This window comes from Artibeus jamaicensis, unplaced genomic scaffold, assembly GCF_021234435.1.
Source record: "Artibeus jamaicensis isolate MK-2021 breed Jamaican fruit bat unplaced genomic scaffold, CSHL_Jam_final contig_3109, whole genome shotgun sequence".
Classification (NCBI taxonomy): Eukaryota; Metazoa; Chordata; class Mammalia; order Chiroptera; family Phyllostomidae; genus Artibeus; species Artibeus jamaicensis.
In genome coordinates, this window is record NW_026521716.1 from 438,520 (window position 1) to 455,368 (window position 16,849).

A 16,849-nucleotide genomic window follows, 5' to 3' on the forward strand; every position below is an offset into this window, starting at 1 on the left:
CCTCCCACTCCCCTGTTGCTAACCCTCCATGTGATCTTCATTTTTATGGTTCGCTCCTGATCTAGCTGTCCTCTTAGTTTGCTTTTGTTTTAGGTGTGGTTGTTAATTACTGTGAGTTTGCTGTCCTTTCACTGTTCATATTTTTTATCTTCTTTTTCTTAGATAAGTCCCTTTAACATTTCATATAATAAGGGCTTGGTGATGATGAACTCCTTGAATTTGATCTTATCTGAGAAGCACTTTATCTGCCCTTTCATTCTAAATGAAAGCTTTGCTGGATAGAGTAATCTTGGTTGTAGGTCTTTGGATTTCATGACTTGGAATACCTCTTTCCAGCCCCTTCTTGCCTGTAAGGTCTCTTTTGAGAAATCAGCTGACAGTCTGATGGGAACTCCTTTGTAGGTGCTGTCCCCTTATCTCTTGCTGCTTCTAGGATTCTCTCCTTCATTTTAATCTTGGGTAATGTAATTATGATGTGCCTTGGTGTGTTCCTTCTTGGGTCCAACTTATTTGGGACTCTCTGAGCTTCCTGGATTTCCTGGAAGTCTATTTCCTTTGCCAGATTGTGTTGAAACCAGAAAAATAGGGAATAAAATAGGGACTGCCTTAAAGAGACTTGGCCTGGAGGAACAAGGAACTTAGAGCAGAAACCACAAGGAAGTTAAGAAAACATAGGGAGTGGAGAAGGCAGAACTACAAAACCAATGGGGCTGAACAAGTAGAGGACCACCTGTTCAAGTGTCTAGGTTAAATTTTTTCCATTACTCAAAACCCAGAAAGCTTAGGTCATGCTCGCGCCACCCGAGTAGCCAGTAGCTAACAGCCACATTTGCTTCTATACAATGCTTGCTTGCTCGCATCTATAAAAAGACTTAGCTGTAAGCGCTTAGGGCGGCTCTCGTTTGCAGCTCTTAGGAGCACCGTGTCTCCGGACACTCTGAGGGTCCACCCCTGCGCAAGTTAAAACTTTGGCCAATAAAATAACATTTCTGAATCCTGAAAGTTTCTGACAATTTGTCTTTCGTGTTGTTGATGGATGCAACAATTGGGGAAGTTCTCCTTTATTATTTGTTCAAATAAGTTTTCCACTGGTGGCTGTTCCTTTCCCCCTCTGGTACCCCTATAATTCGGATGTTGGAGCGTTTAAAGATGTCCTGGAGGTTCCTAAGTCTCTTCTCATATTTTTGAATTCTTGTTTCTTCATTCTTTTCTGTTTGGTCATTCTTTTCTTCCTTCTGGTCCACTTCCTTGATTTGAGTCCCAGTTTCCTTTCCATTACTATTGGTTTCTGGTGTATTTCCATTCATTTAAATTAGTTTAGCCTTCATATGTTCCTCTAATTTGTGACTAAAATCAACCAGTTCTGTGAGCATCCTGATCACCAGTGTTTTGAACTGTGCACCTGAAAGTTTTGTTATTTCTTCGTCACTTAGAGTTATGGGCTCTGGGGCTTTGAGATCTTCTTGAGCCATTTTTGGTCTGTTCGGGCCCGTTAAGTATGAGCAGAGCCTTAGGTGTTCACCAGGGCAGGGCCGCCCAGGTCGCTGGGTTGTGACGCTGTATGTGGGGGCGGGGTCAGAGCCGGGAAATGGCGGCCCCCTCTGCTGCCTCCCGCTGCTGGGGCCTGCTTGGTCCTGTCTCACTGCCCACTCCCTCGCCAGTCTGTCTGCGCGGGAATGCGTGACCAGTCAACCCACCGCCCTGCGCCCTCGCTGGGTCACTCACTGGGTCGCTCACTGGGTCTGCCCCTTGCAACCTCACGCCTGGGATCCATGCGCCTGAGTCCGTCTGACCGAGTTTTCCTGTGCAACCCCGCTCCGCCAGCTGCTGACTTTGCCCCTCTTACCGGTCAGGCTGAAAATTCGTTGTTATCAGACTTCTGAAAAGTTCAATTTTCTGTGTTCTGGCTGTGTTTTCTATTGCTAATATTTTGTTGTCTCTAAACTTGGTTGTGTGAGAAAGCACAGTGTCTCCACCTATGCCTCCATCTTGGCGGAAGTCCTCGCAGTTCAAGCTTTTTAAACATGGATCCGGGCACGTCAACACCTCTCTCCCCTTTTACAGACTCGCACTAAACTCCTAACTGTTGAGATCTGGGAAATTGAGAACATAGCCTGACCAGAGCAAAACAGGAACAAGGAACAGCATGCAAACAAAGGCTGAGCAGACATCCTGCAGTGTGTGAGTGCCCTACTTAGAGCAAGATAGGCAGGTTGTAATCTGTTTAGTTTTTGCCACGTCCACTGCCGCGTCCACTGTTGGATCCCTCTCTCCGTGACAAGGTCCTGAGAGGGGGTGTAAGACTTCAAGGAAGCAGTTTCCAACCTGGTGGACGTGGCATGGAAGGCCCTGCAATACCTATTGTGATTGTGCTTGCTTTGGGGATCATGAGCCTTTTGCTTTAATCATTATGAATACCCTGGCAGTGATTCAGATAGTGTGCCTAGACCTTTCCCGGCTCAATGAACAGAATAATAATATCATACTAGAATGTCAGGGAATATAGGCACAAGGAAACAACCAGAACAATCTGAAAATTCAAGCTTAATCAATAACAGATCACTGGAAAAACACCCAAGATAAGATAGAATACTCTAGGAAATCAGGAGATAATCTCACTACTTTCTTAGAGGGAATCAAAGTACAAAACATGTCTATAAAAGAACTCCTAGAGAAATTTAAAAGAAGTACCCTTAAAAGCCCCCTGCAACATAGGAATAGCCCCTCCTTTACCTTGAATAAGAATATATATCAGCTAGACAGGCAAAGAAATAACAAAAGCTAGTTAGTTATTACAAACTAAACAGTCACTAGGGAGTCAGAATTTATAGTACACAGAAAAACATTTTAAGCAAAAAAAAAAAAGGTAGATAGCTAAGTTAGACATCACAAGGGCCTTATAATAAATCTGTTTTCTCTACTCAATTTAGCGTATCCTTTTGCCCTATACCAAATTCTGAGAAACTTTAATATACAATAAGATATTTCTAATTGTCTGATTAATGGCTCTCCTAGTTAAAATAATCTTTGACTAAATCCATGGGAACTTTTGTACTTTTACTGATTACCTTTGTATTAATTTTTTCTGCTTAAATGATCATGTTATACTGCAAATATTAATCACTACCTGAAATGAAAATATAAAAACCTGCTTGTACTTGCAATAAACGGAACAGAGCTTCACTGTCCTTTAAGGCGTGTTGTCGTCTGTTACCCAGCGCCGACGCCTACCCTCACCTGTGGGACCCCTTGACCCGCTGCGGCTGGACCGCGGCAAGTTTTGAATTTTGAAACCCCACCCTGTTCCCGAGCATGGTCTCTGTCAGCAAACAGCTAACTGCCACGTCTGCTTCTGTTCAACGCTTGCTTGCTCGTCCCTATATAAGGACTTAGCTGTAAGCGTTCGGCGCGGCTCTCATCTGCAGCCCTTTTGGGCACCGTGTCTCAGGACACTCCGAGAGTTCGCCCCTGCGCAGGTTAAGCTTGGCCAATAAAATAAGATCAAAACCCTGAAAGGTCTTCGAAAGTTATTCTCGCATCTGGTGGATATAACACTAACCCTCCCCGAGGCGTGCACCCTCAGCAACTCATGGGGCCCCTCATCTCCACAGTACTCTTTGCAGCTTCCTTGAACACCCCAGGCTTTGTGCACGTACTGCTCCTTCAACCCTGACCCCCCTGCCCTACCCTTTGACCTGGCTTCCTCCTGCTCACCTTAGGTTTCAAAGTCACCCTCTGAAGGAGACCTTGGCTTTTACCTGCTCAGCCTTCCCTCTTCCCAGTGGTCCTTTGGAGGCCGCCCCTTCCCTATTCTCAGTCCAGGAAGTTCACCCTCCTCCCCAGGCTCTTGCACCACTCCCTGCCAACCCATGGCTTCCAAACCCAGCAGGCCACGTGACAGGCTCAGGGGAGGGCTGACCCAAGGCAGGCCAGCACAGAGCAGTTCTGGGTTAGGCTGGCTGAGTCAGAGCTCTGCTTTCTGTTGATGGCACAGTGGTGCCCTCCTAGAGCTGTTGCCCTTGCCTCATCCCTCATCCCTGTGGAGTGGAGGCTGCTCCTGGGAGTGAGGCCAACACAGTGGAAAGCACAGCCAGAGAAAGGGAGCCCCTGGATCTAGCCATACCTGAAACCAGTGTAGCTCTGGAGTTCATGATCACCTCTCCTCTTTGGGCAAAGTCAGCTAATAGGTGGAGTTTTCTATTGCTTGTCCTGGCTAACGCTGCCTAATCCACACATCAAGGTCCAATCATCAACCTCTTCAACTCCTTCACAGCACCCTGATCTATATAATTAGTGTATAATTCCACTAATATTTATATGTGATTGACTAATGTGCAACCACATGATTATCTGTGTTGTGGACCACTCTGCCTGGTTTCAGGAACTGTAAACCATCTCCCACATCTAAGACTGTGAGCAGCCTCTGGAATGTGAGCCACTGAGGAGACAAGGCTTGTCTCTGGCAGCAGATGCTGCCCCCGCGTCCATTGTCTGTGTTGATGATGGCTAAGTCTCCTCACAGCGAGGAGCAACCTAAGATCACTTGGGAGCCATCATGGAAGGACTCAGGGAGGGGGCTGCAATAAAGAGCAGCAATGGACCCTTGCCCCCCGGCTATGTGACATAGCCCGAGTCTCCATGTTCTCTGGGAGAAGCGCTTCCTGGCTCTAATCCACTTAAGCCTGAATACCTGATGGGGAGGGGTGCAGCTCCTTGCCTTGCCAGAGTGGATGTGTGTGTGTGTGTGTGGGGGGGATCTGGCATCACAAAGATTTCCTGAAAAACCTGTGGAATCTGCTCTGCTAAAAGTTCTTTCATTCATATGTTAAGGGTCCGAGCAGGAAACCCTAAAGTTTCTGCAAAACCCCCTTCCTGACAGACTCTGACTCAGACTAAGCCCTCAGATTTCTTTGAAATGTTATCTACTGTTTGATCCTTGCTGCCCTGTATTTCTGTGTATTACAACCCAATAAAAGCCCCTGGAGGAAGGGGCTCGAGGCCCTTCCGCTTTGAGGGATCGGCCACCTTTCCTCCCCAAGCAGATCATGTCTTGGTAGTTACTTTCATCCGTGGTGGATGGGGGGACTTGTGGGCAAAGTCACCCCCACACATCTGTGTGACCTGGTCTTAAGTCTCCTGTAGACTGAGTCTCCAACACCCCAGGGACCGGGACGACTGCCTGGACAGCAGCTGGTGCATGGCAGGTGTTCAGGAGTAGTGTGCAGGGCTCCCCTATGGATTCCTGCAGCCTGGCACGTGGAGGAGGGGACGGCGCAGTGGCTTAGAGCCTGAGCTCTAGTCAGAGAGGGCCTGGTTCGAACCCCAGCGTGGGGTGGCCTTGGGCAAGGTGTCTATCCTCTCTGAGCCCCAGTCTCACCTGCCAGCAACAGTGCTGGCTCCACCTCACAGGGCTGCGGTGAGGGTGCAGCAAGACAAATGATGCCCAGTACCCAGCACATGGTAAGTGCCAACTGCTGTGGGTGACAGTGTGCTCTGGCAGAGGCGCCCCAGCCAGGAGACCGGCTGTCCCGTGGGATCCACCCAAAGTCAGGGTGCTCATGCAGCAGACACTGTTGCCACAAAGTTGGTAACACTCTTTATTCAGTCCTGGGGTGGAGCTGGCCCCACAGGGAGGAGGCGGGGGCCGCTCAGGGCCGCGTCTTTAGCCCCTGGGCTGGCGTCCAGGAGAAATATAGGTGGGACTGGTAGGCACCAGGTGCCAGCAGCTGCAGGGTGAACGCGGTGATGACTGCTGTCATCCCCCAGACACGGTGTGGCCCGTGGAGGAAGACAGGCATTGTGTAGCTGAAGTGGCCACCCCGGCAGAAATGGGTGTAGCCTTGGTTCTGCACCTGCAGCAGGTGGGCCAGGGGCAGTGCAAACACCTCGTCCACCTGTGAGCACGAGGCAGCAGGAGGGTGAGCAGAGCACTGGCTGCTGCACCGGGACAACCAGTCCCCAGGATCCCGGCCCTGACTCACCTCCTCGGGGTTGGGCTTGAGGCTCTGGGGTTCCACGGGGCCCACGCCGGCGAGCACCGGCACCACGGTGTTCTTTGCCTGGGGTTGCAAGGCAGGTGGTCAGGGGAGGCATGGCCTTGGCAGGGCTGTGGGACTGGGGAGGAGAGGCTGGGGAAGGCCCCACCCTTGCCATGCAAGGCCAGGTCCCCGTGGACCCTGACCCAAGGCTCCCTCCCGCCATGTGACTCGGGTTCTCGACTCAGGCCTCTGGGCCTTGGCAGACTGTTCCCTCCACTTGGAACAACCTAGCCTTACTTTTCCTACCCTCAAATCTGCCACTTGTCATTCAGTTCCTTCCTACCCTGTGAGGCCACCCCTCATCCACCAAACCCAGCAGATCTGGCTCACTCCAGAGGCACTCCCAACCCAGGACCTGAGTCTCAGCGCCCCCCCCCCCAAAAGAGGATAGAAATACCACTGGCCCCTCCCGGTCAGGTTGAGTGGGGATGGAAGATGACCACCGGGCAGGTGTCTGCTGCTCTGCTGCTTTCCACATCTGCTAACGTCTATGACCACACTCTTTTCCGCTGGGGTCCCAGCTCCTAGCCCAGGGCAGACAGAGTGGGTGAATGCTGTACGGCTGGTCGTGGCCTCAGGCCTGGTGGACTCACCTGGTCATATACGGGCTGCAGGATGCCCCACACGTGGTCCTCAGGCACAGCCAGGCCCAGCTCCTCGTGGGTCTCCCTCAGGGCTGTGTGCACCACATCCTGGTCAGTGGGGTCACACTTGCCACCTGGGAAACTAAACGGGCACAGGCATCCTGGTCCTTGGGCTATTGGGACCATGGAGGGGTGGGGATGGAAGCTGTGGCAGAGGGCCAGTGGCCCAACTAAGCTTCTGCCCCTAGTTTGCAGTGAGTCCTCCAGCAAGCCACAGACCTCTCCAGGCTCTCAGTTTACCTCCTTGAGCAAGGGGGTAAGGGAGAGAGGCTCTGGAACTCAGAGACGCAAATTCTGTCTATGGTGGCCCCAGTGGCACTGACATTGACCCTAGGGTGTCCCCAATCCCCGTCAAGGGCAGGGCCAGGGCAGAAAGCAGGAAAGCCTCATCCAGAGCGCTTCCAAGGCTCTGGGACCCGAATTTCCCTATAGCCGGCCCGAGGACGCCCTTCGAGGGAGCCCTCCCAGTCTCCGGGAAGAGGGACGCGGGTCGCTGATTCCGCCTCGGCCTGCAGACCCATTCTACAGAGGCGGAAACCGAGGCTCTGAGAGGCTAAGTGCCTTGCCCACGGTCTCGTCGGTCTCCGGGGTTAGGCGGCCTTCTTCTAGAAGAAAGAGGACTTTCCCAGCAGTGTACCTGACGTCCCCCTTGTGCCTCCCGACCAAGCGGCTGGACCGCAACGTGTAGAGCAGCGCCGGGACCCCGCGCACGGAGCACAGTGGCACGAGCACTGCGGCTGCCGCGGGCCGCGCGCGGAGCTGGGCCGTAGCCCTGGTCAGCAGCTGCCGACAGCGCTGCTCGCCCTCCGCGGACAGGCAGTCAGGCAGCATGTCCGGCCGGGCACTGCCGCGACCTAACGGCGCAGGGCTGACGAAGGAAAGGGGCGGGGGAGCGATCCAAGGGCCTGGAACCCGGTCGGGGCCGGGGGAGGAGTCGGCCCCGAACGCCCCGTCCCGCCCCTTCTCTGGGGCTCCGAAGGCCCCCGGTCGGACGGTGCCTTATGGGGAGGAACCTGCACAAGGGGGCGGGATCTCGGTGAAGGGGAGGAGCCCACGACGGGAAAGCGATGGGCCGGACCTAGGGGCGTGGCCACGCAGCAAGCAGCGGGAGGGACCGGAAGGAGCGTAGAAAGATGCCCCTGGTAGCCCGCGAAGAGTGGACCTAGGCCAAGGCGGAAGTTAGGGCCGGTCGTGTGTCCTCCACCCTTCCTGGAGCAGCTCGGGTCGGGGTAACTCGCTGTTGAGGCCCCGCTGGGCTCCCGCCCTGGCACCGTTGTGTGTCCGTTCTTCTCCAAGGACCTCCCAGGAAGTGCTCCAACACGGGCGAGCTCGCCGTTTAGGGGTTTCAAGGGGCGCCCCTAGGAGGCCGAGCGCGTCAGGGGCAGCTGGGTTGTGTCCTCCTGGTTCCGCAAGGTGGCGCGCGCTGCGCTCTCCCGCTCCCAGGGACCCACTCCAGTCTGGCTTTTGCCCAACATTGTCTCGCCCTCCTCCTGTCGCCTCTCCCCAGCACTTTCTACTCCTTTAAGTCTTGGTTTAAATGCCACTCTCTAGAAGCTGTCCTGTCTCGAGTTTTGATCAGACTCTCAAATTTCTCCCCTCAACCAACCGTGGCCCGTGTGGTCATTTCCTATCGTAGTTTTGTAACCCTGGCCCCTCGAGGACCACACGACTCCCACCTCACGCACTGCACCTAAACGTAGAATGGCAGGTACCACCATACTTTGCTTTGACTTTGAGCAAGCACCTCTCTGAGCTGCAGTGTGGATCCACATCTGGGCACACACCCCCAGCCTCCCACCCCGGCCTCCACCACTCAGCTGGTGTCGGTACCCTTGCTGTCACTCTGTGCTCCCAGGGATGCCAATGGCACTGGGAGAATTTGGGGATGTCTGCAGCCCAGAGTCTGGGGTCAGGGCGTTCCTGAGGCCCTCCACCCGGATCCCTGAAGGCGGAAGTGCTCTAACCACCCATGCCAAACAGTTTAATGTTGGGGGTAAGGCAAAGGGAAAGCAGGGTTTGGAAGGGTCACTCGCAAGGCAGAAGGGGATAGGCTGGGGTGTAGGAGGTGTGGTTCCAAGCCTGGCACCATCTCAGCCTTGCTGTGATTCTGGCCAGGTAACCTCCCTCTCTGGGCTTCTATCTTCACTGCTCTCCTTGGGAAGGGACAGCATCTCTGCAGAGGTGAGGCTGGAGGGGGCACGGTCCAGGGTAAGAGGACTCTGTCCACTGGGCACCCACCGTCACTGAGGGTCCTGGCAAGATCCCAGGCACACAGCAGTGGGGGACAGGAGGTCCAGCCCAGCTTGGAGGGGCAGGCCCCCCTGATCCCTGTCAGCCTGGATATTGGGGAGGGGGTATGGTGTTGGTCGGGCCCTTGGGATTCCAAAGGGACTTGAGGCTCCAGGGTACAGGTCCTGACAGGTGAGGGTCCGATAGGTGGCGGGGGCCAGCAGCGCCTCCGGGGTGGCCAGCAGCTGATGGTGGAGCCGGGCAGGGGCGCTGGAGGTGGAAGCTGGAGCTTTGTTGGGGTCAGAGGGAGGAAATGGTCTGAGTGGACCCCAGAGCTCCCCTTGCACCCACACCTGCCCTGTCCCCTTCTCTGCCCCTCCCATCCCAAGTTACCCACCTCTCAACCTTTGCTCTTGCTGTTCCCTCTGCCTGGAATTTCCCACTTTCTCCCTCTATCCAAACCCTTCCCAGTCCTCCAGGGCCCAGCTTGGGAAGCACCTCCTCCAGGAGGCCCACCTGACACTCTCCACCCCTGCTCTCAGCACCTCATTCCAGCCCTGTTCTCTCTGGCCTGGGCCTCCGATGGTCTCAGAAATCTCTGCTTCCTCCTCTCTGTCCACACAAGTGCCCAGTGGGCTTGCTGAGCATGCTGGAGCCCTGTGGCTCTGTCCCCTTGCTGCTCACCCACCAGGTAGGCTCTGGTCCCACTGAGTGGGTCTGGGGACAAACCTTTCTCCTGCTCTGTGGCACCCTTCAGCAGACAGGAGCTGAAGCCACTGCGACTCCGGGCTGTGGCACCAAGCAGAGGCCTTGGAGGTGCCGTCCTGAAAGTGGGGCGAGCAGGAGTTGGGGCAGGGGGTCAAGGTGAAGAACCAAGCCCAAAGGTCTGGTTCAGAGTCAGCCAATGAGACCCCAGGACCAGTCAACGGGTGCGACCCTCGAACAAGAGTCAGGAGCCAAGGCCTTAGGAGGTGCCTGGGGATGGGGGTGAGGGGCTGGGTCGGGGCAGTGGGCCATGACCGGCAGGGCAGACAGTACCAGGAGTCTGCGTCACTCTCTCGAAAGCCCTTGGCAAAAGGGTTGCTGGCAATTTTCAGCTGGGTGATCTGCAGAGGGAAAAGTGAAGTTATGGGTCAGCCCTGATCTGGGCGGAGAGTGTGGGGCCCCAGACTCAGCCATCTGCACCCCCCTGAACCCTCTAGTCAGGAGGTGCTGGGACCCAGAACCACTGTGGGTGTGAAGGGAAGGGAATGGCTGGGCACGTGCTCACTGTGTCCCAGGGAAGGAGAGAAGGGCTGGGGTGCACATGCACATGGGAGCTAAGAGCCTTGAGCCTCAGTTTCCAGCCCTGTGAAATGGGCTGGCAGGTGCCCACAAGCTGCAGCCCAACCCACCCGGTGGTTCTGATACGCCGTCACGGCTGTGAACTGGGTCTCCGTGAAGATGAATGATTTGAAGTTCTCCTGGGCATAGCGCTCGCTGTCCTTGCGCGGGTCCACAAAGACCACGTGGAAACGGGGCTGGTAGCGGTGCATGGAGCTGAGGATGATCTGCGGGGGATGCGGGAGGGGCTGTGCCCGGGCGGCGGACAGCGGCATGCGCTCACCGGGGCTAAAGCCCTCCTCCTGGGCAGAGTGGGTGCCCTGGGCCCGCTGCTCCCCTTTCTTGGGCTGGTGAATTGGCTCTGCATCAAGGCCCCTTGGGTTTGAGCATCCTTGCTGCTTCGCCTGTCCTCACACCCACTTCCCGACTGCCAGCTCTGCCTTCAGAGCTCTCCCATATCTGACTACCTCTCCAACCCCATCGCCTCTCCCTGAAGTGGCCTCCATCGTCTGTCCCCTGGGCTTCCTCAGCTGCCTCCTGGCTGGTCTCTCTGCCGCCACTGGCCCCTCTGTCCATTCTCCACAGAGCACCCCCAGTGAGCCACAGCATGTCACCCCTCCCTCAACACCGCCCTGGGGCCCCCACCCCACACAGAGTGAAAGCCAGAACCTGTCTGCAGGCACTGGCTCTGCACCTGAGCCCGTCTGCCCCGGGACCTCTCCCCGCCCCCTTCCCCTCCTCACTCCAATGCAGCTACGTGGGAGCCTCCTCGTAGTTCCCCTACTCTCCCAACATTTCCCTAGCCTCAGGGCCTTTGCACCTGCTGTTCCCCCCCCCCTCAACAGCTCTCCTTCTAGGTGCACAGTCTCCCTCCACTGTCCCTAATATCTCCTCTGCAGCTGCCTGGGCCCCTGGCAGCTACAGCCACCTCTGTCCCAACCCCCTCCCTGGCTCCTTTTTCCCTTGGCACTTATCACCACCTGAGACACTGCATCCAGTGCCTTCCGGAGTTTTTTCGGTCCTGTGGTTTGGCACCTAAACTGGGCCTGCTTCGTGGTGGGTGGTCTGTAGACATTGTCCGTGAGAATGACAGTGTTTGCTGGAACATTCCCACTCCCCTAACCCCCTTCCTCTGCTGTCCAGCCCCCAGCTGGGTCAGCTCGGCTCCCCAGCTTTCACCACCAGCAGTGGGTGGGGATGCTGGCGGCAAGGCCATTGGCACCAAAGCTCTGCCCTGGCTCCCAGCTCTGTCACAACCAGGCCCCAGCATCCCCTGACCAGACCGGCCCCTCCCCCTGTGCCCGAGGCTCACGTGGCCGTTGTCATCCAGCAGGTTGTTGGTCAGCTTGAGCTTGTCGAAGGACACGATCTGGCGCATCCACTGCGCCCCCTTGGCCGGCGAGTCAGGGTGGAAGTGCACACGGCCCGGCGTGGCCGGGTCCGCCTTGCCTGCCACCAGCCAGGCTGAGCTGTGGAAGGCGTACCTGGGGGGGCAGAGTGGCAGCGGGGGTCCTGGTCTGCTGCCCCTGCCGCCCCTGCTGGCCCTGCCTGGAGCCAAGACTGAAGGGTGAAGGGGCCGTTAGTGTCCCCACCTCGCACACGAGGAACCCGAGGCTCCTCCTGCCGCTCTGGCAGCCCCTCTGCCTGACCAGGCTGCCTCAGGGCCCACTTCAGGCTGTTGGCTGCTTCGGGCTGGGCTCCCTCTACCACCAGGCTCCCCACTGTTGCCCGGTATAGGCCTCCCAGAGGGAGGTGGCTCCGACTGTCCCCTGCCTCCCGGGGGTGCCTCTAGGGGTCGGCTTTCTCATTTCAGCACCTGAGGTTGGAGCTACTTCCCCTGGCGGCCCCAGACCTGTATCTCTTGTCGTCCAGGGGCACAAAGTCCATGAGCAGGGCGTAGTCCGCCAGCGAGTCCATGCCCAGGATCTTCACCTGGAAGGTGGGGAACATCCTCCTGCGGACGGAGGCATCGGCATCCGGAATTTGGCCCCGACCGAGCCCCCGCCCCCGCCACGCACACACCCCCCCACCTGCTGCTCACACCTGCCTGCCTTGGTGACAATCATCTCCGTGCCCAGCTGGTTGAACTCCTCCCACAGAGCCTTCATCTCCAGCTGGACCGTCACACTGGACACATGCGGGTTCTTGGGGCCCTGCCCGGCAGGTTCGCCCACGGCTTGGGTCCCTGCAGAGCCAGGGGTGGGGCCCAATGGGAACGAAGAAACCAGCCTGGACTCCCAGCTGGAGCTAGTCATGGGTAGGGTGCAGGTCTCCGAGGGTACCAGTACCCCAAGGCCGGCCGAGAGGAAGGCTGGGGAGAGAGGACAGAACCGTGGGCCCCTGCTCGCCTCCCGACCCCCACTCCACCCCACCAGCCCTCGTCCTTCAGGCTGCACCCGGGCGCCTTCCTCCCGGAAGTGCTCCCTGAACGCCAGGCCCGTGTTCCCACAGCTAACGTGACTCGGCGTCACCTCCTGCAGTAAATGCTCACTCGAAGCACCTGGGGGCCGGAGACCAGGCCTGTCTGGCTCCCCAGGGAATCCATAAGCGCCACCCCCACCAGGTGGCGCTGGGGCCTTGCGCCTCCCTGAGCCTGAGTTCCTACATCCATCACGAAGGCTGGTGGGAGGAATCAGGAGGACGTGCCCAGGGCCTGGCGCATGGTAGGCCTTGCACACAGTAGGCCTTGCACAAATGACCCGTATTATAGACACAGACATGTGGGATTGTGGTGGTTGAGTGGGGGTCTTTCTCAGCTCTGTGGAGACCCCACTGCCTGGTCCTGCTTAAGGAGAGTTGAGCTGAGAGGAGACCCCCCAGATTTCCATGAATTTCTCTTGTCCTGCTGTGACCTGGAAAACTGGCCCAAGTTCTGCCTCCCAGAGCCAGCTTTCTGCTCAGCTGCCTCAGTTTTTCTCGGGACCCTGCCTTCTGATCTGTAATCTTGAAATAAGCCTTGGCCAAGAGCTTTGCTACCCTCCACCCTTCTTGTTAAAGAAAAGGGAGAAAGTCCCGCCCGGACCAGCGCGGCTCAGTTGGTTGGGCGTGCCCCCCCGCCCCCCCGCCCCCCGCAAAGTGAAGGGTCACGGGTTTGGTCCCCCGCCCCAACCCCTGCTGCTGGGGCACATCCGGAGGCAACCGATGGATGTTTGTTGCTCACATCCATGTTTCTCTCCCTCTCTTTCTCTCTCTCTAGAAATAAATAAGTAGAATCCTTTTTTAAAATTAAACTTAGAATTATCGTATGACCCAACAGCTTTACTTCTAAGAAGAGACCCAAAAGAATTGGGAGCAGCGACCTGAACAGACACCTGCACGTCCACCCGCGGTCGTGGTGGCCACGGGCAGAGGGGGGAGCAGCCCACGTGGCCCCCCATGGACAACTGGATAAACAAAATGCGGTCCACCTGGACACATTATTCCTTCTCGTTCAGCCTCAAAAAGGACATTCTGACGTGGCTGGGCCCAGAGGACAGTGTCCTGGGGGGTAAGCCCGTGGGAGCAGGGAGCTGGGGGCGGGGGTGGCCGTTGAATAGGAACAGAGTTTCGGTTTTGCAGGAACGTACTGGAGGCGGCACCTGCACAATGGTGTGAATGTGCTTAATGATGCTGAGTGAGGCACTTAAAAATGGTTACAGTGGGAATTCTTGTTATGTGTATTTTACACAACTAAAATTTTTTTAATTGGAAAAAATTCCAGAAAAACGCGATTAATTTCAGGCAGCCCCAGGAGGAGCTGAAGGCCTGGGCAGAGGCAGAGCGTCGGTGTGGGATGGACAGATGGACAGATGGACAGGCAGGTGAGTGGAGGGCGCGTCTGGTGGGCCTGGCCGGAGCCTGCACTAAGCAGGAACCGGGGACAGTGTGGGGCCCAGGGCCGCACTGCAGAAGGGGCCCCTCGCTAAAGCCGCTGGCATTTCTGGGCTCTGGGGGGTGGGAAGGGACCCTCTGAGAGAGATGGGGTGCATCAGGTCTGTTCCCCTCCCTGGGGCCAGAAGGATGGACAGGCAGATGTCCTCCTGCGTTGGGGACCTGGCCATCGGGTGGGCAGCTGCAGGCACAACATCCAGCCCCCGGTGTCCATGGTTGTGAGTCCCAAGGGGAGAAGCTCCTGGCATTGCTGCACATGGGGGCTTCACCCGCTGGTCACCGTCACTGGCTCCCAAGTCTGTGACGAGCCCCCTGCCGGTTCCAGTCAACATGCCACCCCTCGGCACCCACAGGAACTCTGGGAAGGAGCTGTCCGCTGCCCAGTTTTTCTAAAAGCCAGCGCCCCTCGGGGCCAGGAGATGACAATCTCCACAAGCCTGGGGTCAGGTCTGGAGGGAATGTGAGAGGCTTCTTGCCCACCCCTCACCCTGATCCTCAGGGGCGAGGTCCAGAGAAGGGAGGGGACAGGCCCCGGGCCGCTCACGTCTGATAAGGTTTTCACCTCCCAGGACAGGCGCTGTCCCCTGCCTGTCAGCACCCCATCGTTGCGCCTGGGTGGCTGTGATCCCACTGCCCCGCCCTGACAGCCTGGGGGCCCCCGCCTCACCCGTGGCCCGGGGCCTGGGTGCAGCGAGGCTTCCTCGCTCCCCACACCCAGCTCCTGCTCTGTCCCATTCTCCCCGGAGCCCGAGCCCACCCAGGGGCCGCCCTGGCTGCCAGCACCGTACCTGACATGGGGACAGCCTGGGTGTTCAGCTCCTGGAGCAGCCCTGCTCAGCCTGGGCCCCACCTGCCGTGGGAGGGGGCGCAGGGCGTGGGTGGCGGTCAGCCGCTCCTGGTCCCTCCGTGTGCTCCGCAGCACAGCTGCCTCCCAGGGGCTCACTCCGCCCCAGTCTCTGGGTAGGACTGTCCTCCTTCCCCGACGGCTCAGGTCTGGGTTGTCCTCCTGGGCTCCTGCAGGAGGGACCCTGGCTCTGGGCTGTACAGGGTCCCCTCTCCAAGCCACCTTCACACTGCACTGTCTGAGGCCACTGCCAGGCTCGTCCTGCTCCTGCTGGGCGGGAGGGGGGCAGGTGGGAAGGCCATGACGTCGCAAAGCCTCCCTCTGCCCCTCCCGGTCCCCCTCGGCTCCCTCCCTTCCCCAGCTAGCAGTCCCCCAGCCATTCCTGATCAATGGGCCTGGCCAAGGGTGGGGGCCCCTTTGAGGACAGGCTGGGTGGTCTGCAGGAGCCCAGGCCTGGTGACTGGAGGGGCTGGGGGCCAGTGGGGCCTCAGGGAGGCTGGGGTGGCCACAGCAGTAGCAGCGGCATGAGGGCAGAAGGGCAGAGGTGGCTCTCACGGGGACCCAGCCCCTGGCCTGGGGCTGCGGGTGCAGAACCCCAGGGGCAGCGGCGGTGGCACAGTGGGTGGAGTCAAAGCCCCCAGATGGCCTGGTCCAAGGAGCTGTGCTGCGCCGGCAGGTCCCTGACAGTCCCTGTGCCTCGGTTTCCCCAACTGAACTAAGTGCATAATCTCTTCTGCCTGGGACGGGCTGGCCCAGCCTGGACGGCAGTAAGCTGGCCCCCTTCTGGTTGAGAAAGCTGCCACAGCTCCCTGAAGAGGAGGTCAGAGGCCGCTGGGGTGGGTGTCTGCTCTGTCCCCCAGTTTGCCTATTCTTTCCAGCCAGACCAGGCAATGTCTCCAGGCTGCCCCCTGCTGGCCCTGTGCTGGGCATTCAGGGCACCTGCAGACCCCTGTTCAGGAAGGCAGGGGGCGTGGGGTCCCCCAAAGCTGGTTTCTCTCATTTGAGAGTTGTTTGGCCATTTGATCCCTTCCGCATGGCCCGGAGAGGGTCAGCTGCCTGGACCTGAGCTGGCCCACTCTGCAGGGAGCCTCCCAGGCTGGCCCCCACAGGAGGCCAGAGCACCTCAGGCTGGGTTGGGTGTGCTTGACCCAGGTCCCAGCTCGACCCCGACGGCCCCCACCTCCACCAGAGTCTGGCACTGGGTATGTGGGTTTGGCAGAGGGGGCCGACCTCAGAGGGGTGCAGAGGGGCCAGCGGTGGGAGTGGATTCCCCTCCCAGAGCCTCACGCCTCCCTCAGCTCAGGCACGCCTATTGCCACAGCGCCTGCCCGTGGAGCCGGGGCTGTGGGCTGTCCCGCTGGGAGAAGGTGGGCCGGCCCGGGCACCCACCATGACCAGCCCTGTGGGGAAGGCTGCACCAGCTCTGGGGTTTGCTGCTGGGCAAGACTGGGGGGGGAGGTTCTCTGTGCTTGTGATGGAGGGTCCCAGCGGCACCCAGGGACCACCCAGTGAGGTATGGACGGGCCACCCTGTCCCAGGATCTGCAGTGGGCGGGTGAGTGGGGGGTGGGAGAGATGATGAAGGGGCCTGATAGCGCCCTCTCAGCCCAGACCTGCCAGGTGGGCCCGCCTGGGGTTCTGTTGGCTCTTGTGTGTGTGTGTGTGTGCGCGATGGAACACCCCCACACGTGCACATGACCACACTGACATGTCAACCCACATGCACACATGTGCCAAACTGCCACCACTCATGTTTGCATGTGCACAGGCTCCATGTGCACAGACACACATGCTCACACACACCCCACGCACACAGCAGGCACACAGACATGCCTCCCTGCCCGGCCCCTCCCGGCTGGCCAGCCCTTCCTGCCGGAGGCACCTGCTGGCCCCCTGCCCCCT

At 58.1% G+C, this 16,849-nt stretch overlaps 2 protein-coding genes across 2 annotated transcripts; both read right to left on the minus strand.

The window, feature by feature from the left end:
- Positions 1-5,583: 5,583 nt before the first annotated feature.
- On the minus strand, positions 5,584-7,692 carry NUDT8 (nudix hydrolase 8). The gene is made up of 4 exons (XM_037135446.2): positions 7,320-7,692; positions 6,632-6,764; positions 5,982-6,059; positions 5,584-5,894 (listed from the first exon to the last, which is right to left on the minus strand). The coding sequence occupies exons 1-4, from the start codon at positions 7,511-7,513 to the stop codon at positions 5,649-5,651; spliced, it is 651 nt and encodes a 216-aa protein (XP_036991341.1). The 5' UTR covers positions 7,514-7,692; the 3' UTR covers positions 5,584-5,648.
- Positions 7,693-8,922: 1,230 nt separating this feature from the next.
- TBX10 (T-box transcription factor 10) lies at positions 8,923-14,920 on the minus strand. Its single transcript, XM_053662930.1, has 8 exons — positions 14,893-14,920; positions 12,278-12,545; positions 12,087-12,188; positions 11,547-11,718; positions 10,306-10,461; positions 9,950-10,017; positions 9,637-9,735; positions 8,923-9,229 (listed from the first exon to the last, which is right to left on the minus strand). Exons 1-8 carry the CDS (start codon positions 14,897-14,899, stop codon positions 8,923-8,925), a joined length of 1,179 nt encoding a protein of 392 aa, XP_053518905.1. The 5' UTR covers positions 14,900-14,920.
- Positions 14,921-16,849: the final 1,929 nt, after the last annotated feature.